The 20,271-nt window shown below is 28.7% G+C and overlaps 3 protein-coding genes across 3 annotated transcripts; 1 reads left to right on the top strand and 2 right to left on the bottom strand.

Annotated features, from left to right (window-relative positions):
• Positions 1-182: 182 nt before the first annotated feature.
• LOC124912938 lies at positions 183-1,469 on the bottom strand. The gene is made up of 3 exons (XM_047453575.1): positions 1,434-1,469; positions 1,238-1,315; positions 183-1,146 (listed from the first exon to the last, which is right to left on the bottom strand). Exons 1-3 carry the CDS (start codon positions 1,467-1,469, stop codon positions 199-201), a joined length of 1,062 nt encoding a protein of 353 aa, XP_047309531.1. The 3' UTR covers positions 183-198.
• Positions 1,470-8,474: 7,005 nt separating this feature from the next.
• On the top strand, positions 8,475-9,945 carry LOC124918512 (60S ribosomal protein L34). Its single transcript, XM_047458629.1, has 4 exons — positions 8,475-8,610; positions 8,700-8,779; positions 9,343-9,452; positions 9,649-9,945. Exons 1-4 carry the CDS (start codon positions 8,532-8,534, stop codon positions 9,740-9,742), a joined length of 363 nt encoding a protein of 120 aa, XP_047314585.1. The 5' UTR covers positions 8,475-8,531; the 3' UTR covers positions 9,743-9,945.
• Positions 9,946-11,365: 1,420 nt separating this feature from the next.
• Positions 11,366-12,004, bottom strand: LOC124918488 (protein indeterminate-domain 16). Its single transcript, XM_047458621.1, has one exon. It carries the CDS (start codon positions 12,002-12,004, stop codon positions 11,501-11,503), a length of 504 nt encoding a protein of 167 aa, XP_047314577.1. The 3' UTR covers positions 11,366-11,500.
• Positions 12,005-20,271: the final 8,267 nt, after the last annotated feature.

The raw sequence follows: 20,271 nt of genomic DNA, 5'->3' as shown, positions 1-20,271 counted from the left end.
CAATTTATATCTTCATAGCTCAAAAAATAGGTATTGAAGGTGACAATTTGTTTGAATTTGTATCCCAATTGACAATAATTGACCATCTTTCACTGATATTTACATCTAGATATGAAAACATATATAAACATTTAACAATTATTAAAAAAGTAATCAATTATTTATTTGTTCTTGTATTATATTACAAATAAAACTACCTCATTTGTTGCCTGAAAGAGAAGTTGTTGTAGAATCAAAAGATCTTCTTCTAACAAGAAGACAAGTAATTTTTGAAGAACCAGAATTATTTGTATTACTATTATTATAAAGACTACACAACACGAAATCCGGCCGATGTAGAACAATATTCAACTGATCTTCTCCGACAACCAAATTTGTCGCATCCAACAAAACATGCCACGAATTCCGATGCGCTTCCGATATCCAATGCATCGAATTATACGAACTTTCATTCCCTTTAATCGGATAACAAAACAAACCTTTCGGTGTATGTTTACATTTCCTTCTAAAATATTGACTAAGTTGCGATCCCTTTATCCTCAAATCCAACCAGCTCTCTGGTGCATGAATCACTTTCGATTCCTTATAACTCGCGAATTCCCTTATATAATCCTCTTCTTCCGATAATATCGACATGTAAATATTCCCTTTAAAAAACGGGTAACTTTCTCCAACTAACATCATTGCATCTTTATAACTTTGAGTGAACAAAACTAAGTATTCTTCATTGGGTAAACCACAATGTTTTAATACTCTGTTTTGAGCTTGAATTTCGGGTATGGAGATGAAACTGCCAAGAAAGGATGACTTTTTCGATAGGATATCGAGTAATCTTGATGGTTCTAATCGTGTTTGATCCATATCAGGGAGATTACAATTCGATGATGATGATGTTGGACGAGGTGATTTTCCTTTGAAATCTGGTGGGATATCGGATGGTTCATCTTTAATGCAAAGATCATTGAGATTTCCTGATCGTTGATCTCCTTTTTCGACGTTTGAATACTCTGGGTATTTCGCGACAACGTATTGTTCTACGTATTGCATTTCGGTTGGAGTGATTGGACCAGACCATCGCAGGTCGAGTCCATGGAGTGATGATATTGCTTCTGCTACTATGTGTGCTGGAATTACTCTGTGAACTTTCTATATGGAGAAAAAGAACATGTTGATGATTAATAACAATGTTTTTGTTCTTGTTTATGTTTATGTTTTTGTTTTTGTTTATTGGTTTTACCTTAATCACCATGCTGCTTGGTCTGCTGGTGGTGGGTGATTCTGGTGTTGAAGAAAACAAGGATCTTTTGGAATCCATCTGTCATGGAAATGGTCAAGGAAGAATTGTTATCATATTTTTTTTCAGATTTTAGATCTCCAAAGATGAAAATTGAAAAGAAATTGAAGAAGATTTTGTTATGAATTAGGGTTCTAACCTGGCTTGAAACTTCTTCTTCTGGATACATTCCCATTTGATTGATAGAGAAAAAGAGAATATTGAAAGAAGGAGTAGTTTCAATGGGGACAAATAATCTTATTATATCTTATAATGTAAGCAAAGAAAAGCACCTGATGGTGACCTATTAGCATATTCCTAAGACCTGCAATTTTCTATTATAATTTGAAATGGGGGAAGTTTTTAATCACTAGCTTTGGCTTGGTTGAGTTGTTGGTAATTTGACTTGGGAAATGAATTGAAATCAACATGAATATAATATTGGCAAAGTTTAAAATTGAAAATTTAACCTTGTTGAGATTTCATGTTTCATTTCATCCTCTAATTAAAGGGTTTTCTAAATCTACATCAATATTTTATATTCTCCATAAAATGAAAAGATAAAAACTAACCTTAAATTGTGTGGCAAACAAAATTAGATTTCGAGTTGAAATGAAATTCTCGGTCTTAACAACGTGTAGGAGTTGAACAAATATGTTTGTCCGAGAAATGACAATATACAAAGGGATTCATTCTTTATAACATGACAATTTGATTTTAAACAAAATGTCATGTAATTGACGTTTTGTTCTAAGATTCTTATAATTCAAGTCGAGATATTTTTTTTAGAATGTTGGACCGCTTCTCCTTTAGAATGCGGTTAATACATGCGGGTTAAACACATAACACGTAAATACACTTAACCATTTAATCAGACGCAGAATTTGTCGCATTAACAGACATGAACTCAGAATCTTAATTAGGGAGGTTGGTGTTGCTGGTAGGTTAGAAAAGACCATTAAAACCGAGATTTATCGGCTAGAAGAGAAGATTGCACTATTAAAACCGAGATTGCACAATTAAAATTTTGAATTTTTTATAACGAAGAAAAATCAAAATTTGAGTCTCAAATACTCATTGGAAAATTAAAATTAGAACAAAGTTAGAGGGGTGAAACAATAATTATGTGAAGAAGATGACCTTCTATATAAAACAATTTAATTTATTAGTTGAAATTGTTTAATATTTTGTAATTATTTGTTAATGACAAATGGGTAATGCTTAGAATATTAGGTTTTGGAGAAAAAGGTCCAACTTTTTTTTTTTTTGCTAGTGTCAATCATCTTTAATTTAATCGTTTATGACGTTTGCCTTGATTAAACTTTAAAACTCCTTAATAAACAATCAAATATATCACACCATTATTATTAAATTTATTTTAAACAAAAACTAGTTTGATATGATTAGGTTTTGTTTGAATGGGAGTTTTCTAAAATGAATAATAATTTTGAGAAGGTGAATTTTATTTTTGATAAAAACAAAAAATAATAGTTTAAAATATACAATATTTTTAGTATTTTGGTTATTAAATTAAATAACGTGATTACGTGATTAATGAAATAAAGAGTGACATAATAGTTCTTGAATTGAATTGTTTAAATAACTCAAACAAAACAAACCCTAAAACTCGTATAAAAACTTATGTGATAGTCTTTCCATCAAAATATTAAAAAAAATTGAATAAAATACTAAACTATTGGCAAGTATATATATAAAAAATAAATATTAAATATATGTTGTTTATTTTGAATCGTTATGCACAAAGTTGAAAGAGTGAGAAAAAGATGCTTTTTTAAAATATGCCTTAGTCCGAGGTTCATATAAGGACAAGGAAAATTGTGTGTGGGGATGACATATTGACTAAAAACCAAAATAAAATAAAATTTACAAACCAACTGCTATTGTTGGTCTATGTGTGTGTGCCCCCCAAAGGAACCCTACAATTATTATTAAAAGTTTGATTAATTGGCTTAGTTTATTAGGAAACTTATCAACCCGTTGGTAAAGGCATAACACAATTGATATTGAAAAATATAGATTTAAAGGAATTATAAATATTTTGATTAATGGAAGTAGATATAGATTTAGATACGATTTCATTTGAATACATTGGACTTATTCAAGTAATTTGCATTGTGTAAACTCCCGAACCGTGGTGTGATGTGGGGCTTATGGATTCACATCTTTGAATTTCGTATTGAAAATAATTAGTTTTAAGTTCATCATTATAATTTCTAACTTACTTCTTTTTGAATCTGAAAGAGAAGAGGATCGATCAAAGTAATAATTTAAAAACACAACTTTTATCCAGAGATTTTTACTATGTTTGATGTTTGGTAATATTTGAGAAAATATTTTTGCGCTATGTCATCTGTATCTGTTATAAAATGGTCTCTATTTCACAAAATCTTGACTTTTTTTTTTAGAAATTTAGATTATTACGTTTTTATTTGTCCAATTATTTTTTATAATTTAGGCATATATTTAAATTTAATATCTTAAATTTAAAATATTAAATAAACGATAAATGTGAATTGTTGTCGAAAATTATAAAAAATAGTACATGAGAGGTCATGGGTTCGAGCTCGTCAGATGACAAGTTCTGCGCCTAGTTAAATGGTTAAGTGTGTTTGCGAGTTATGTGTTAACCCTCTTGTGATCACATTTTTAATCCCTCTTCTAACCTAACGATAACAAGAGGCAGATATCCCCGATCTTTCTGAGGTCCTGGGTTTGAGCTCGTCAGGCGACAAGTTCAGCGTCTAGTTAAATGGTTAAGTGTGTTTGCAAATTATGTGTTTAAAAAAATTTGTCCATAAGGGAGTTATACACATAACTCGCAAACGCACATATCCAGACGCAAAACTTGAACCTCTTAAGGAGACTGGAAATATTCAACTCTAGTTGCAGTTAATCTAAAAGAGGGGAATTTGCCATAATTATTGTTATTATTATTTTGAAGGTAAAATATTATAACAACACCTACTTCAATTTAAAGTGTTTTAAGTTTGAATCAAATATATAACCTTTAGTTTCTTAGTAAACACTCTAGCTACTTAAGTTACCTTACAAAAATTAATCCAACCTATCATCCATCATTGGCTAATTTTTTCTCAAAAATTGTTTTATGATTTCCACATTATCACGTTATGACTCATACAACTCATCACTTATGCCAATAATTCCCCTCAGAGGATCAATCACCTGTTAAATGAACAATTGAACAATTGAACAATCATAGCTCAAAAACAGAGATTCACCATTAACAACGCTCTTGGACGAAATTTTCAAAAAAACAATTATAAACCTATGTTAGTAAAGTAATAAGTACCACAACTTATCCACATATCACACTACCAGATTAACGGATTAAAAGTGCAAGTTATAAGTAAGTCGAATTAACTATGAACAAGAGAGAGTGATCAGTTGAAATAATAATAAGCTTACATTTTCAAATAGTATAATAGTGTCCTATAACTCCTCAAAATAATACTCACTAACTGAGCAGCCAGTTGAAGAAGTCACAATGTATTGTCAAAATAGTCTGGGCCCATCATTCACATATCTACCATTTTTGTTAATAAATTCAGATAATGTTATAAGATCTTCATCATCGGGATTCTTGAAATTGACTCAAGAACATAAATAAATGCATTCTCATGGATTTCTATAAAGAGTATTTGAAGAAAATTTGGCCATACATACATCTAGAATTATTAGTGTTTTGATCTACAAATTTTCCTATTTTCTTATATGAATAAATGGTAATAAAGACTAAGAACAAGAACATGGGGAAGAAAAAAAAATTAACTTTAGGGAGGATGAAAATTAGTCATATTTACATTTTAAATTTATTTTATTATTATTATAAATTGATAAATTATTATAAGTCATATTAGTTTAATTTTTTTATAAATTTATTGAAAAATATTTAAAACTACCTACATATTCTATCCATTTTTTTTCCTATTAAATCAAAATACAATAGTTTTTTCCAAGACAAACACATTAAAAAATGTATGATGAAAGAGTTTCGATTATTGAAGTTTTATCTTAGTTAGCCCTATTGCACAAAAGTTTATGTAATATGTTTAAGTAATATAAAGTTTCTAGATCGTGGTTCTTGGATCAAACTTATTATTATTATTTTATTGTTTACAATAAATCGAATCTATTATATAACACAATTCAAAGATAATATGAATGAAAAAAAAATATAAGAGATTTAGATTTGTTGTGTGGATTAATTGATATTGATATACTTTTAAGAGCATCTTCTAAAGTTTTAATCCGTTTTCTTTGATCGATATTAGATTTATCTCTATATTAATCTTTATATATACATATTTTAAACTTCTATAATATTTAGAACATATTAAAAAAGAAAAATGATAAATATCATTGATATTTTATTTTGGAAATGAAACATGAGCCTATATATAAGATAAAATAAATAATTTTAAAAATTTTCATTTCTAGTTGTTTGTTTGATTTTGGATTATACAAAATTTTGTATGATAAAAAGTTGATTTTTAAATTTTTTTTTTTAAATATAACTATTAAAATAATTTTTTATTTAATATTTAAATTTAATAAAAATAAATTATAAGGCTTAAGACTTGATTTTCTCCTTTCAAAGTGTGTTGATTAATTGTTAAAAAGAGAGTTAATTAGATTTTTATGTGGAAAGTTAGTCTTTATTTTAAAAAATGATTTAATTAGTTTTCTTAAAAAAATAATTAGATTAGTTAGGAATTAATTGTTTATTTCTAATTAATTTTATTTTAAAAAATATAAATTCATTTATTTATATATATATATATATATATGACAACGGTAGATAGCTCGCAACCACTTAACCAGACGTAACATTTATTGTTTGTCGAGTTCTAGGTGAGTACTTTGATTCTTTCATTTATTTATATATATATATTATAATAATAAAATGAAAATAATCCAAATGCGATTCCTCTTTATATGTCTCATCATAAAGAATTAATAATGAAAAATATAAATATATGCTAATAAATCAATTTTCTAATGAGAACAAGAACCTGGGAAGAAAAAAATTTAACTTTAGGGCCAATTAAACTAGATTATTTTGTTATTTTTTAATTAGTCATATTTACATTTTAAAATTATTTTATTATTATTTTTATAAATTGATAAATTATTATATGTCATATTAGTTTAATTTTTTTTATAAATTTATTGAAAAATATTTTAAACTACCTATCTAAATTCTATCCATTTTTTTTCATAATTAATTATAAATTGAGTTGTATAAATCAAAATATAATAGTTTTTTCGAGACAAACACATTGTAAAAAAGCTAAAGGAAATAACTTCTATTCTTGAAACTTTATCTTACTTAAACACAAAAATTTATGTAATATTTTTTATGTGATATAAAGTTTCATGAACTGTATTCTTTGATCAAATTTATTATTAGTTTGTTGTTTACAATAAATCTATTTTAATCTATAACACAATTCAGGATAATATGAATGGAAAATAAAAAAAAGATAAAAAGAGTTAGAGTTTTAATATGTTTTTATTTATATTTTTTAAACTTCTATAATATTTTAAACATATTAGAAAATAAAATAGGATATGTATCTTTATTTTATTTTATTTATATATATTTTCTATTTAGAGAATTTAAAATAAAAAAATAGGCTCAACTTTTTTTGAAAGTTATAAATTTAGAAGATATAAAAAATGAGTGTCTGCACCTCTATTTTAATTAGTAATCTAACATTACCCCTACCAAAATTATTTATTTAGATTTCATGTTGACTTTTTAAAGATTTTAAAAAAACTAATAAAAAGTAATTTATTAAAATTTTTATTTTATTGAATTATTATAATATTTTGTATTAAAATTATTTCTTTTTAAACTAAATATATGACTTTTTAAATAATAAATAAAAATAATAGGCCAATATTGATTGGCAAAACACACCCACTTACATATAAATAATTCTCTAACCTAATTTATTATTGTCTTTCTGTTCTAGAGCAGAGTCTAAAGACAAACTTGAAGATGGTGTAGAGGCAAATCTATAGGAAGTGCTATATCTATGTCACAAAAGAACCAATACAGTGTCATACACAAATTGTTTTTGTTTTATTTAACATGTTATATTCAAAATATTAATAATTTTATATGATAATTAACCTAAATTATTTAATTTAATTAATTAAATATTATAATAATTTCTATTAGATATTTTTGAATGGGTAATTTGAAAAAGAAAATTTAAGGGGCCTCTTAGGGGAGTGACACTAATTGGGGCTGCCTAGCTTAACACAAGTAGGGCAGGCACTGAAAATATGGTATGAGATGGGTCATTTGATATTCACTATTTTTTATTACATATATAATATAATATAATATATATATTAATATTAATGTATCACTTTGTTTTTTTTATTATAAAATATAATTTTATTAAAATTTTAATTAATAAATTATTATATTAATATTTTGTACTTATAAATAAAATAAATCATTTTATGAATAAAAAATTATAAATAAAAGGCAACTTCACTTGTAAGACAAAATATGCTTCCATTCATAGGCTAACCTACCTTAAGCGGCATAGCTATGCCACCAAATCAACCAATATAATGATTTTATTTATATTTAATTTAATTAAGTTACTAAATATTATAATAATTTTTATTTTTTAGATTCAAACCTTTATTAGATAATTTTAATATATATATTATTGTATGAATTTAACATTATCATTACTAAACTTATTTTTTTTAAATTAATTATTTTTTTATTGAAAAGGTAATTTATTTAAAAGTTTAATTAGTTAAATTCTTATAATATTATTTTATTTTTAAAATTTATTTAAAAAAATTAAAATAAATAATTTTTGAATATAAAATAAATTTGCTGAGTAATATTAAATTTTAATTAATTTATCGTGTAATAATTAATTAAATAAAAATATATGTTTAAAATAAAATAAAATAAAATAAAATAAAAATAATAAGTATTTACACTATATTTATAAATTAAAATTTTGTTTCCATATATATAAACCTAATATTTATATTTATTTGTCAAATTCTGAACCAGACCCAACCCAACTCAGCTTTAACTCCAAACAAGCCCAATAAAGATTATTTTTAAAAAGGCCCAACATGACAAAATACACCAGTTTTCTTATAAAACTAAATCTAACCTAATTTTTTACAGTCATTCCATTTCCAAGCAGAGTCTAGAGAAGGGTTATTGAAGATGGTGCAGAGGCTAACTTACCGTAAGCGCCATAGCTATGCCACGAAATCGAACCAACACAGGGTTGTAAGAACTCCTGGTAATACCCATTTCCAAATTTACTCTTTTTGACGATGTAGATTGATTGATTGATCTGAAATCTTGTTTGATTTGTTTGGAAATAAACAGGAGGAAAGCTAGTTTATCAAACTACAAAGAAGAGGGCTAGTGGTCCGAAATGTCCTGTAACTGGGAAGAGGATTCAAGGGGTAAGTAAAATCTAAGTTTGATCTTCAGATTTGAGATATGTTATGAACAATATTTTTTTTGGTTATAATCTGATCATGAAATGCTATGTCTTATTACCCATTTGAGAAGGAATTGTGGGTATTGAATAGATTATAGGTTTTGTCATTCTGGGTTTATGTCTCATTCCCTATTTGAGAAGCAATTGTGGGTATTGATTAGATTATAGGTTTTGTCATTCTGGTTATATGGAAAAGTCTAATGTTTGAGTTTGTATATAATAAAAAGATTTACTTTAGAAATTGAAGAGCTTGAAAGTTTCATTAAGGTTCTTATTGTTTATATCTTAGATTAGCTAGTTGAAGTAGAATATCATAACTGGGAAGACTGTTTTTCTGTCTTTATTCTTGAATGATGAATTCTTTTCTTGAATCCTGAATTTGTTTCTATTTACTGTCTTGTCTGTTGGAATTCCTTGTATCTTCATTGATGTGATGATTTTTTACAATTAGAGAAAAAATGAGTCTCTCTTAAACATTGAATTGAATTAAGAGTTGTCTATTCTTCTTCTTTCTTGTTGTTGTAGATTCCTCATCTGAGACCTACAGAGTACAAGAGGTCAAGATTGTCTAGAAACAGGAGGACTGTTAACCGAGCCTATGGAGGTGTCTTATCTGGCGGGGCTGTAAGAGAAAGGTAATGAGTTTGAAACACCTGTTTCATGATTTGAAACACATTTTGGGTTTTGATCTTGATATCAATTAAAAACTGTTGATTAATTTATTTGGAAACACTTTCTTGTGTGAATCTACATGTATTCATAAATTTTGAGTAGATTCCTTATCTGATGGAATTTCTTCTTGGTCTGACTTATTATATTAAATGAATGTAGGATTGTCAGAGCATTTTTGGTTGAAGAACAAAAAATCGTAAAGAAAGTTCTGAAGATTCAGAAGGCCAAAGAAAAAGTTGCAGCCAAGAACTAAAGTAGTGTTTATGGACAAATTTGATTTAAACTTGTTTTCTTGAACATCATCATTATTAGGCCTGTTTGAACTTATATTTGTATTGTTCTATTATTTGCAAACTATATGCTTTGATTTTGATTAATTTCGAAATCATTGTGATTTTGATTACTTCAATTCAGTGACTAAATGTTTCAGATTTGGGTTGAGAAAAGTTGATACTTAACATAATCTTTTTTTTTTGTCCATTTGTTTAGAAATTAGCTTTCACAAGGGCAAGATGATACCTTGGTGTATGATACTTTTTTATTAGGAAATAGCCCCACAAGATAAGGGTATTATCTCATTATGAAATAACCAAATCACATTATTATGCATTATTGGTAGATAAATAGAAATAAAGGTAGCCCCAATCCCTCAATTGATCAAATTCATCATTTGGTGTCTTCTCTTTATATATAGAGATACAAAGAGGGTATAAAATTTATTTGAATAGATAGATTTCAAAACGAAAAAGAACAGTCTCTTCAATAGGATACTTTGGCCACTTTTTATGTTTATTTTTCTTGTTTGCTAGTGTTGATTAAGATAGATGGAGATTCAATGATTAGGGCATGTGAGTTTGAAGAAAAGCTAGCTAGTTAGCTAGGGCATGATCTAGTTAGGTAGCTTTTGAATCCCATGGCTAGCTGCTGACAGCTTGAATATTGCTCACTGTATGTATGCACATGGATGGTTTTTGTTCAAATTGATTAATTAGAAGTGCAAATAAAATTTTGATGATTCAAGTTTATTTTGAACATTTTATTTTACCGTTGTGTTGTGTTTTGATATTCGGATCTCATTGTGATTTTTTTTTTATACTAATACACTTGATATACTGATTCATATATTGAAAAGTTTTTTTCACTTCTTTGACTTGGTGTTCTTGTAATTTTTCTTTTATCTTATCTAGGAGATTTATATTCGAGATTCTTTTATCTTATCTAGGAGATTTATATTCGAGAGAAACACATAAGTTTTCAGGGAAATCATTAGAGGAATGTTTTCACTTGTATGTCATTACTCGTTTTTCAAATTCAGAAGAATATGTGAGTGATTAAAACACAACATCTCTTAATTTTATGAAAAGTTTGATGAAAAGTTTGATGAGTCTTCTATAATTCTTTATCATTGAGATATAAAGTCAATTATATTGATTTTAATAAGCTTATTTTGATTTTGAACATTTTAATTTTAATCTACTATATATTTTAATAAACAAACGTTGGTGTGAGTCTTCTATTTTTCTTTATCATATTGAATTTAACTTCTTCTTTTTTATTATTATTTTAATAAATTCTAATTTCACCATTTTCAATACTTTAGTCTAGCTAGTTTTCTCAAATGCATGATTAAGTTAATTATACCTTTCAAATAAGTTAATTTCAAAAAAATATATAAACGCTGCAGTGTTATCAAATTACCATGTTTAACGCATCACAACACACAACCTGTTATAGTAAATGAATCAAATAGTTAATTTATGGGTAACTTTCTATAAATTTGAAATGATTAAATAAAAATAATAATAATAAATGAATTATTCAATACTAATTCAAGAATATTATTCCATAATTCAAATGGTAGAGTAGAGCCAAACAAAAAGATAAATTTTATAGATAATACAGATTAATTTCAACTCAAAATTAATCTTTAACACTTATTTATCTCCCTTGTCTAGATAAGAGACCAAATATTTAATACAAATTTGTCCTCAAACTTTGAAACAAATTCAATTTAAGGACAAAACTTCTGCCTGCAAGATTGACAAGTAATTTCCATGCAAGTAGAATTTAACCTTCTAGTAACCATCTCTTTAATCTTATCAGCCCTCTCCACATCTTCTCTAGCCCTTTCCCACACGTGCCTAGCACGTGCAAACTCGGACTGAGCTAACTCCATCTCTCTCCTAGTCATCTCTCTAACTCGTTCAGCATAAGCCTTTTCCATAGCCGCCAACCTGATGTTCTCCGCCGCCTGCCATTTCAGTTTCTCCAAACTTCCGGCGCCGGATTCTGACCGGCCGTTTCTCGGCGCCGGCAGGCTGATGGATAATTGTAGGTCAAGAGATGATCCGTATTGGAAAGAGAAGGCTGAAGTCATGGGATGGGAGGATGATGATTTGGTTAGGAATTTTAAAGAGGATGATCTTGATGAAGATGAAGAAGAAGAGGGTTTATGGCGATTATGTGTGGATGGAAGGAGTTGAAGTTCTCTCTCATCTCCTTCTTCTTCTTCCATTATATGTAAAAGTTTGTGGTTTCTATGTTTGTGATGGTATGATATATATATTGAGATTTTTATTTTATTTTTAATTAAGGATAACTATGATATATGATCATTCATTTATGTTTTATGTTCGGGTTTAGGTGAGAATCAAATCCGTGATATTTTGTTAATTTATATGATTATTTTTACCGACCACCTTGATATTAATAGTTTAAAATATTGTTTCACAAAATATAAAATAGTTACAACAGAATGTGGTTCGATAGTCCGGTGTAAATAGTCGACCTAAGAGACTAAAATGACACGAGTTTGATTCTCACTAAAACGTTTTGATTGAAAATAGAGGGAGGGACATGTCGCATGTATATGGTGTCTTAGGTTAGTTATACTTATTTAAATTTTTACTTTATAAAAATAGTTAAAAATAAATAAAAATTTATATTTTTTTTATTCATGTTTGAATAAAGATGTTAGTGTCATATAAATATTTTTGTTTATGATCTAACTAGACAAAGATAGTTTTAAAGGATATAATTTTTATCAAAATATATAAGACATATTAAATTATCATTCTTAGTATTTAATAAACCTACCAACTTTTTAAATTAAAAGTTTATTCTTTTAACCATTAAGATGGTTGAAGTGGTAAGAATAATTTTGAAGAGAATAAATATAAGAGTTTGATTTTAAAAAATGAAAATAATATATATCTATGTGGTCAAGTTAGTTTCTTAAATATAAAAATAAAAATAAAAAATTGTTTGAAGGGTTATCTAAATAAACTTTTATTTTTAAAATGTTGATATAAGGTGATTTTGAGAAGTTGTGTCTAATTGTAAAAATATTTAAAGTGTATTTATAATAGTTAAAATAGTTTTAAAAAAAATGGAATATGGGTAGTTGAGTATTTTGAAGAATGAAATTAAATTTTTTTTAAAATAAAACCAATTAAACAAGTTTTTATAAATCACAAATTAAACCGCTCAATTCATTAGTCATTCTAGCTCAACATTTTTTAAATAAATCATATTTATTTTAATAAACTCAAACAGAACAAGCTCAAAAGACTTCTTCAATTAAGATGTTTTTAAATAATTTTAACATAATAAAAAATCATTGCAGACCCTATTATCAATCAAATTATTCAATTTATGAATCAAAATATTAAAATACACTCTATTTTTCAATTTTTTTATTATAAATTTATACTTTTCAAATACTTAAAAAAAACACTTTCAAATCACCCCAAATCAATTTTTTTAAAATAATCTATCACTTATTTAAAAACCCCTCTACAAAGTACAAACTAGGCCTAAAATTGGTATGTTTATTTTACTATAAGTTATCTATTTGAAAAGTATAACTTTTGAGAAAAAAAATTGTGGGTATGATTAAGTCTTACCAAGAAATAGTCAATTGGGTTTTTATACATAGATAAGTTTTATTTCATTCTAAAGTATCCATATAAATATATTCATATGATTTTGTTTAGTTGCTCATTCTTTTGATAAAACTTTGAAATAAAGTAGTTCTTCTCAGCCTCAAATGTAGATATCTAAATATTTGAAAACAACTAGAAATCAAAATTAAGCCTTTTTGAGCCACCCAAAAATAAAATAAAAAAAATCTGAGCCATACTCATAACATGAAAGGTACTTCACTACCTTTGTTTCAACACCAAAATGCCTGAACTAAATTAGATCCAAGAAAAAGACTGATCTTAAACAATCATACACTTTACTTTTTTCCAACTTTATGATAAGATTGGGTATATATGTTTTGTTTCAATAATTAGTCTTAAAATTATTATTATTATTATTATTATTATTTGTTTAACAGAGGTACATATCATTATTAAAAAGGGTCTTTTAAAAAACATACATTGAACAAAGCAAAAAAAATAATACAAAATTGAATAGAAGGATTAGAAAGACATGCTACTTATTCTAAGCTCTTTAAGAATGTTTAAGATGCAACCAACAAAGGTGCCATGGTTATTGTTCCTAACTTCGGCGGACATTGGGTTTCCGCTTCTCTTATATAGTGCGACTAATCCCCGCGGGTTAAGCATATATCCCGCGAACACACTTAATCATTTAACTAGGCACAAAATTTGTTATCTGACGTGCTCGATCCCAAGACCTCGACTAGTATTGTGATGAGATAGATTTGAAAAACTCAAAGTTTGCATTAATCTGCAGAAAAATGGGATTATCGATCATATACATCGATTATATATGGGCATGTTTGGAAACACTTAAAACTGGAATATAGATGACCTTGAACGAACAAATATTATTAAATTTATTAATATATACCTAATTAAAATATATTTTATAATATTATTTCATCTAAACGGAATATTTACGTTTTCAAATTAGGTTATGTATTATGAATCTATAATGTAAAAGCGAAAAAAGTTCTTCCAATCAGGTTGATTGACTTCTATTAAGTTGTTTTTTTTTACTTATGATCATATGTAATCAATAAATCAAACCAATCATATATGATATATAGATCTATATGTGAAGTAATTAGGTCTAGATTAATTATAAAATTAAGTCATTATTTTAGCAAGAAAATAACTGACCAAGCATCAAGTGATAAATATTTGAGCTGGTATCAATATAACCCTAATATAGAAGAGGGGCAGAGGCACGAGTGTAAATGAGGTTTAGGGATTTGGTTTTGTAGGGAGGGGTCCTCTACTTTATGTCAGGCATTTGGTTGTCGGTCTTTTCTAGCAAAATAAAGGGCCATTTCCAAAAAATAATTTTTTTTAGTTTAATCTAGATTTGGACAAAAGAAATGTAATAATTCTTTTTAAAAAATATTTGTTTTAGTTAAGTATTGAGATGTTTTAAAATAAACATGGTTAAATTCAGGGACGGATATATGTAGGGACTCGGGTGGGCTGAAGCATAAATTTATTTTTATTTTTTTACGGTTAAAATGTGACATTACCTTCTAATTTTTTTAAAAAAATCAATAGAATTCACTATTTTGTTTATTTAATTATTAAAAAAATAATATAACTTACATTTTATTCAAACTTTTATTCAAAATTTTTATCGTTATTTATTTAATTCTACTATAATTTTACATCCAATACTGATTCTTGAGTCCGTCTCTGGTTAAATTGACGTGCTAATAATGTGTGGTTTAATAACAAGTTGAATAGCGAAAAATACAACAAAAATATCTAATAAATGAAGTGAAGGGTATTGAATATACCCTACTACCACTTTATATTTCAATTTTCGTTTTTATACAATTATGATCAATTTTTTTTATTTTTTCACTCTAATTTAAGTTGTTTTTATTGATAGTTGAATATAAGACTTTTCATCTTTTATAACTATTTTCATTTTTACCAAAAATAAATAATATATTTACTTTATAAATTGGTCAGTCAAATGGTCTTTGATCCTTTTATGACAGTGATGCAAATATGCAATATGGAGAAGGAAATATGGGAATGTGCAAAAAAATTACTCTTACACTATTTTCTTTTTAACGTTTGTAGTAATTCCATTTCAATGAAAGATATATAACTATTTATAGCCCATCAATCTATATCAACTCTTAGTTCATTTACCAAAAATAACCAGTTATATTATATTATATTACATTAATTATTTTAGGACATTTTGGTGTACCCCTACACCTTTTATGCATATCATTACTTGTTTCTATTTGTTTAATTATGAAAAAATATATATATAAAAATTTTAGATTTTTCTTAACTACCATACAATAAATATGTACACTTCTTCTCAACCCGGGTTTTAGTCTAAAATATACATCTAAATACTTAGATCAGAACATAATCTACATAAGAAGTGCTTACTAATTAATCATTAAATTTTTATTATTTTGGTGACATTTATCTTCATTGCAAGTCATGAATTACACTTTAGTTTATTTAAGGTGTTCAAAGTGAGAATCGAATTCGTGACTTTAGTCTCGTAAACACCAATCGACTATTGTCACTTGAACTACTATAGATTCTTTGTTATTGTTAGTTAAACCAAATATAGTTTACTCTTTTGAATGTAATCTCAATGTCTTTAATATATTATGTGTTTATTTATTCAATTTTAAAGGAAACCCTTATTTTTGACATGGGTTCTTATAGCTTTTTGATATGAATTTGGATGTCACACCTTTATCATGAATATTTTGAGACAAAGGTGGATAAAGTATATTCAACATGTGAGATGAAGTTAAGGTTGTACTTTTACCAAAGTAAAAGGAAGGGGATAAAGTAACATTCTAGTAAAAGAATAAAGGGATGGGACGAAAGTACTTCTATAAAGATTGAATGATAAACTTTTATTTTTAAAATGCAGAATAATGATAAAATTTATTATTCCTCCTCTAGTGTAACAAGAAGTGAATATTTCAATCTCCTTGAGAGGTTCTGGATTTGAGCTCGTCAAATGAAAAATTTTGTATCTAATGAATTTGTTAAGTTTGATTGAGGGCTACGTGTTTAACCCTTTGTAGTCACATTTTAATTCTCTCTTCTAGCCTAGCGAAAACAAGTGGTGAAAATCCCTAGCTACACTCCTTTAGAGGTTTTGAGTTCAAGCCCGTTAGACGACAAGTTTTTGCGTCTGGTTAAGTGTGTTTGCGGGCTATGTGTTTAACCATTGTGACCATATTTTGGTTAGAGTCGGATTCAGATTACAAAAGGTCACGGGTTCGATTCCATCTAAAAGCGCTTCGAATTTAAGCGAGGAGCATGACGGTAGAGTGTCTAGTTTTCCTTTAATTCAAAATTAATAATAAAATTAATTAATTATTATATTAGTAGAATTGGTTGTCAAGTTTGTGTGATGAGGAATAAATAATCTTCTTCATTGCACTTTGTTTTTAGTGAAAACCAATTACTAACCTTGTTGTTATCATTATAAAAGCAATCAAAATATGAGAATGTACTTGTAGAGAGTTTATTTTAATTGTGAGTTAAAAAAAATATTAGTTATATATTGTTATTATTTTTATATAATTATAAAATTAATTATATGGGTTTATTTTTGAATTTATAAATATAAATTTATTTTATTTATGTGAAATTATATAAAGTTGTAAAATTGAAATAATTCACAAACTTAAGAAATGAGAATTTAAAATTTACAAGAGAGTAAGTAATTTAAGAATTTATATATAGATTTAACTTTTTTAACAATATTTAGAATAGTAAAATTTGAAAGTGAATTCAAAATAAAAATTCATGTCATTGTAAGAAGAAATTCAGTTTCAGGCTTTCAACTACTTGTTGAGAGTTGAGATCCATTTAAAGCCCATCAGTCTTTTGATAGTCCGGGGCCAAAGAAATGATTATATTAATTTATCTATTTGAATAATTTTTTGTTTTTTTTAGAAATTTAAAATTGTTTTTATAATGTAAAACTGTATAAAATTGTAAAATCGAAATTATTTATAAACTTGTAAAGTCATATACTTTTACATAAATTTAAAATCGTAAGAGTATTCAAAATCAAACTCGTTAACTTTCTTTAAAATCGTAAAATTTTAATCGTTAACTTAAAATTTATCTAAAAAAAACAATGAAAACGGGTTTTATTTGGTCTAAAACAAGGTTAGTTAAAAAAATGTCACATGATGACGGGAACAAAATGAATTATGATGCAACAATCAATTACATGAAAAGAAAAGCCTTAGTTACTTTTTGTGGTTCATGATCACAATGAATTATGATGCAACAATCAATTACATGAAAAGAAAAGCCTTAATTACTTTTTGTGATTCATGATCACAATGGAGAGTTGATAACATGTTCTTGTTCAAACAAAAGGTGTTGATTGACCATCGTTCTTCATAATCGAAAAGTACCCTGGGTTGTGAGGAAGATTTTAATGAACGGTAGATATATGGGTCGGCCTGCAACGAGTTAGGCCTAGGGCACCTAAAAAAACAAATACTCTCCGTAATATTAAAACTTGAATCATAACAATTGTTAGGATCTAGGTCGCCGCTGGTGGACCGGGGGTTGGACCGGTTAGCGGTTCTCACTCGTAGGGTGGTGATTAATCCGGTTAAAGATTAATACCGGGGTTTCAATACTACACAACCTGTCACAAACCCTTGAACTAGGTTCAAGCGCGGAAGAGGTTTGCTTTCAAGTTGAAGCGGTACACGTGTATGATAGGCGGAGTCGGTTTCGGATGATGGAGATTTGAAGGATGGTGGGTCGGTTTCGGCAATCTGGATACTTGATGTGGTTAATGTAGATTCGGTTCTGAGCGGTATTGTTAGATTAGTCGGTTATGTAATGAAGCCAACAAAAAGTAAATAACACAACAGATTTTATGGATGTTCGGAGATAAAACTCCTACGTCACCCCTTCCTCTCGAAACCGCGAGAAGGATATTCACTAAGGAATACAAATACAATCCGATCGAGACTTATTTCCTGCTCGATAACACTCTTACAATTTACACCGAAATTGTAACACACACTTAGAATTTAGCACTTAGGCTTTCTTAGAATGCCACACTGTTATCACTTGTAGTAAATGCTCTCAACGCTTCACTGGTCTTACTTAATGTCCCACTTAATAACTCTTAGTAACTGCTCAAAATCCCGCATTTACTCTTCTGCAACTGCCTCCTTTTATAGGTGAAATATGCCAACGGTCATATTTCAAAGCCTTGAATCTGATTGGCTGATCAGAGATGCAGTGATTCAGTGTATTAGACCTGCGGTCTTCTCCTCAGACCTGACGGTCAATCTCAGACCTGGCATCCTGTTTCAGACCTGCCGGTCTGTAAAGCAAACCTGCTGGGTTTGTCTTTTACTCAATGTAGGCACTGTCAGCTTGGACAGTTGTCTGTACTTTGAAGATTTCCTTTCTGGCTTATCCCGAAGTAGAAGGATCCGGTAGTACTGTCTTCTGCAGCCTACAGTCTTTCCTCAGACTTGCATGGATATGGAAGTATTCAGTCTGTTCCTTTGGTATCATTCTCAACAGATACCCAAAGTGTCTTCTTGTACTAGACGGCCTCTTGACTTGGCCTAGGTTGGCCACTTGACTTGGCCGAATGTCTTTTGATAGTAAAGTAACCGGACTTCTTCCGGTTATGATTGCCTTGTGGATTGATCGGCTGTATGATGATTCCGGTTTTGAGCTTTGGCCGATCCTTCCTCTGTGCGGTCACGTACCGAATACTCTTGATCGGTTTGGTAGCTTGACCGGTTCGGTTTCTTCAGTTGGTTCTCTTCTGTTTATCCGGTCCGGTTCCTTGTTCCTGCATGGGAAGTTTGTTTAAGTTAGGTTTATTCGAACCGGTATGAATTTATCTAACAATTTCTCCCTTTTTGATTATTTTATTTAAAATTATCAAAATTATGTAAGTTTGCAACCGTAGGCCGGTTGTTTTGTTTGGCCGATTTTGAAAAAGACTTAGAGAATTTTTCGAAAAATTTTGGGGGAGGGGTTTTGGAGGAATCTCTATCTTTTATCTAACAATTTCTCCCTTTTTGATTATTTTATTTAAAATTATCAAAATCATGTAGAAATGCAAAATAAGGCCGGTATTCAAAAATAACTTTATATATTCATAGATAACCGGAAAAGACTAAGCAAAAATACTAAGGTAAGTAAGAAAAAGAAGGATAGTCCCTATTCTGAGTCCGTGAATTCGTAGGCACTCTTCTTTCTCTTTGGTTGCGGTGGCGGTTGCGGTTGCGGTTGCGTGGGGTGTCGTGGTCTTTTAGATCGGTACCGCAGCTGTTCTTCGAGTTCATCCTCGACTTGGTCGTCTTGCTGCGAAGTACCCGTCTCGACCGGGTCAGAAATTATATTGAGCATCTCCACAATCCGAACTTTCTTAGGAGCCGGCTTCTTTCTTTTCTTTGGTGCTGAGGCGGAGGCGACCGGTGCTGAAGCAGAGGGGGCCACTTTCTTTTTCTTCTTGTTTGCTTCGGAGAACTCTTCCAGCCCACGTTTTTGTCTCTCCAGCCGTTCGGCATCATCCGCATCTTGTCTTGCTATTTGCTCAGCATACCCTGGATACATGCTCTCAGCCCTTCTTATTCTCTCGGCCTCTACTTCTTCCTCGGTCAGCGGAGTCGCTCGCGGCGCCTCTTTGTCTTTGTTGACTTCGGCGTCCAGCCTTTCCTGGATTCTCTTAGCAACCAGAGCATCGGCCTCTATAGCCGCGGCATCCGCGTTTTCCTTAGCTTTTAGGATTTCGGCCATCTGTGCAGTAAGTGCCTTTACTTCGGCCACGAGATCTTCGTTCTTCTTT

This window comes from Impatiens glandulifera, chromosome 1 (genome assembly GCF_907164915.1).
Source record: "Impatiens glandulifera chromosome 1, dImpGla2.1, whole genome shotgun sequence".
Taxonomy (NCBI): Eukaryota; Viridiplantae; Streptophyta; class Magnoliopsida; order Ericales; family Balsaminaceae; genus Impatiens; species Impatiens glandulifera.
Note: the sequence above shows the minus strand (reverse complement) of the source record. Positions and strands in the feature narration are given on the sequence as shown.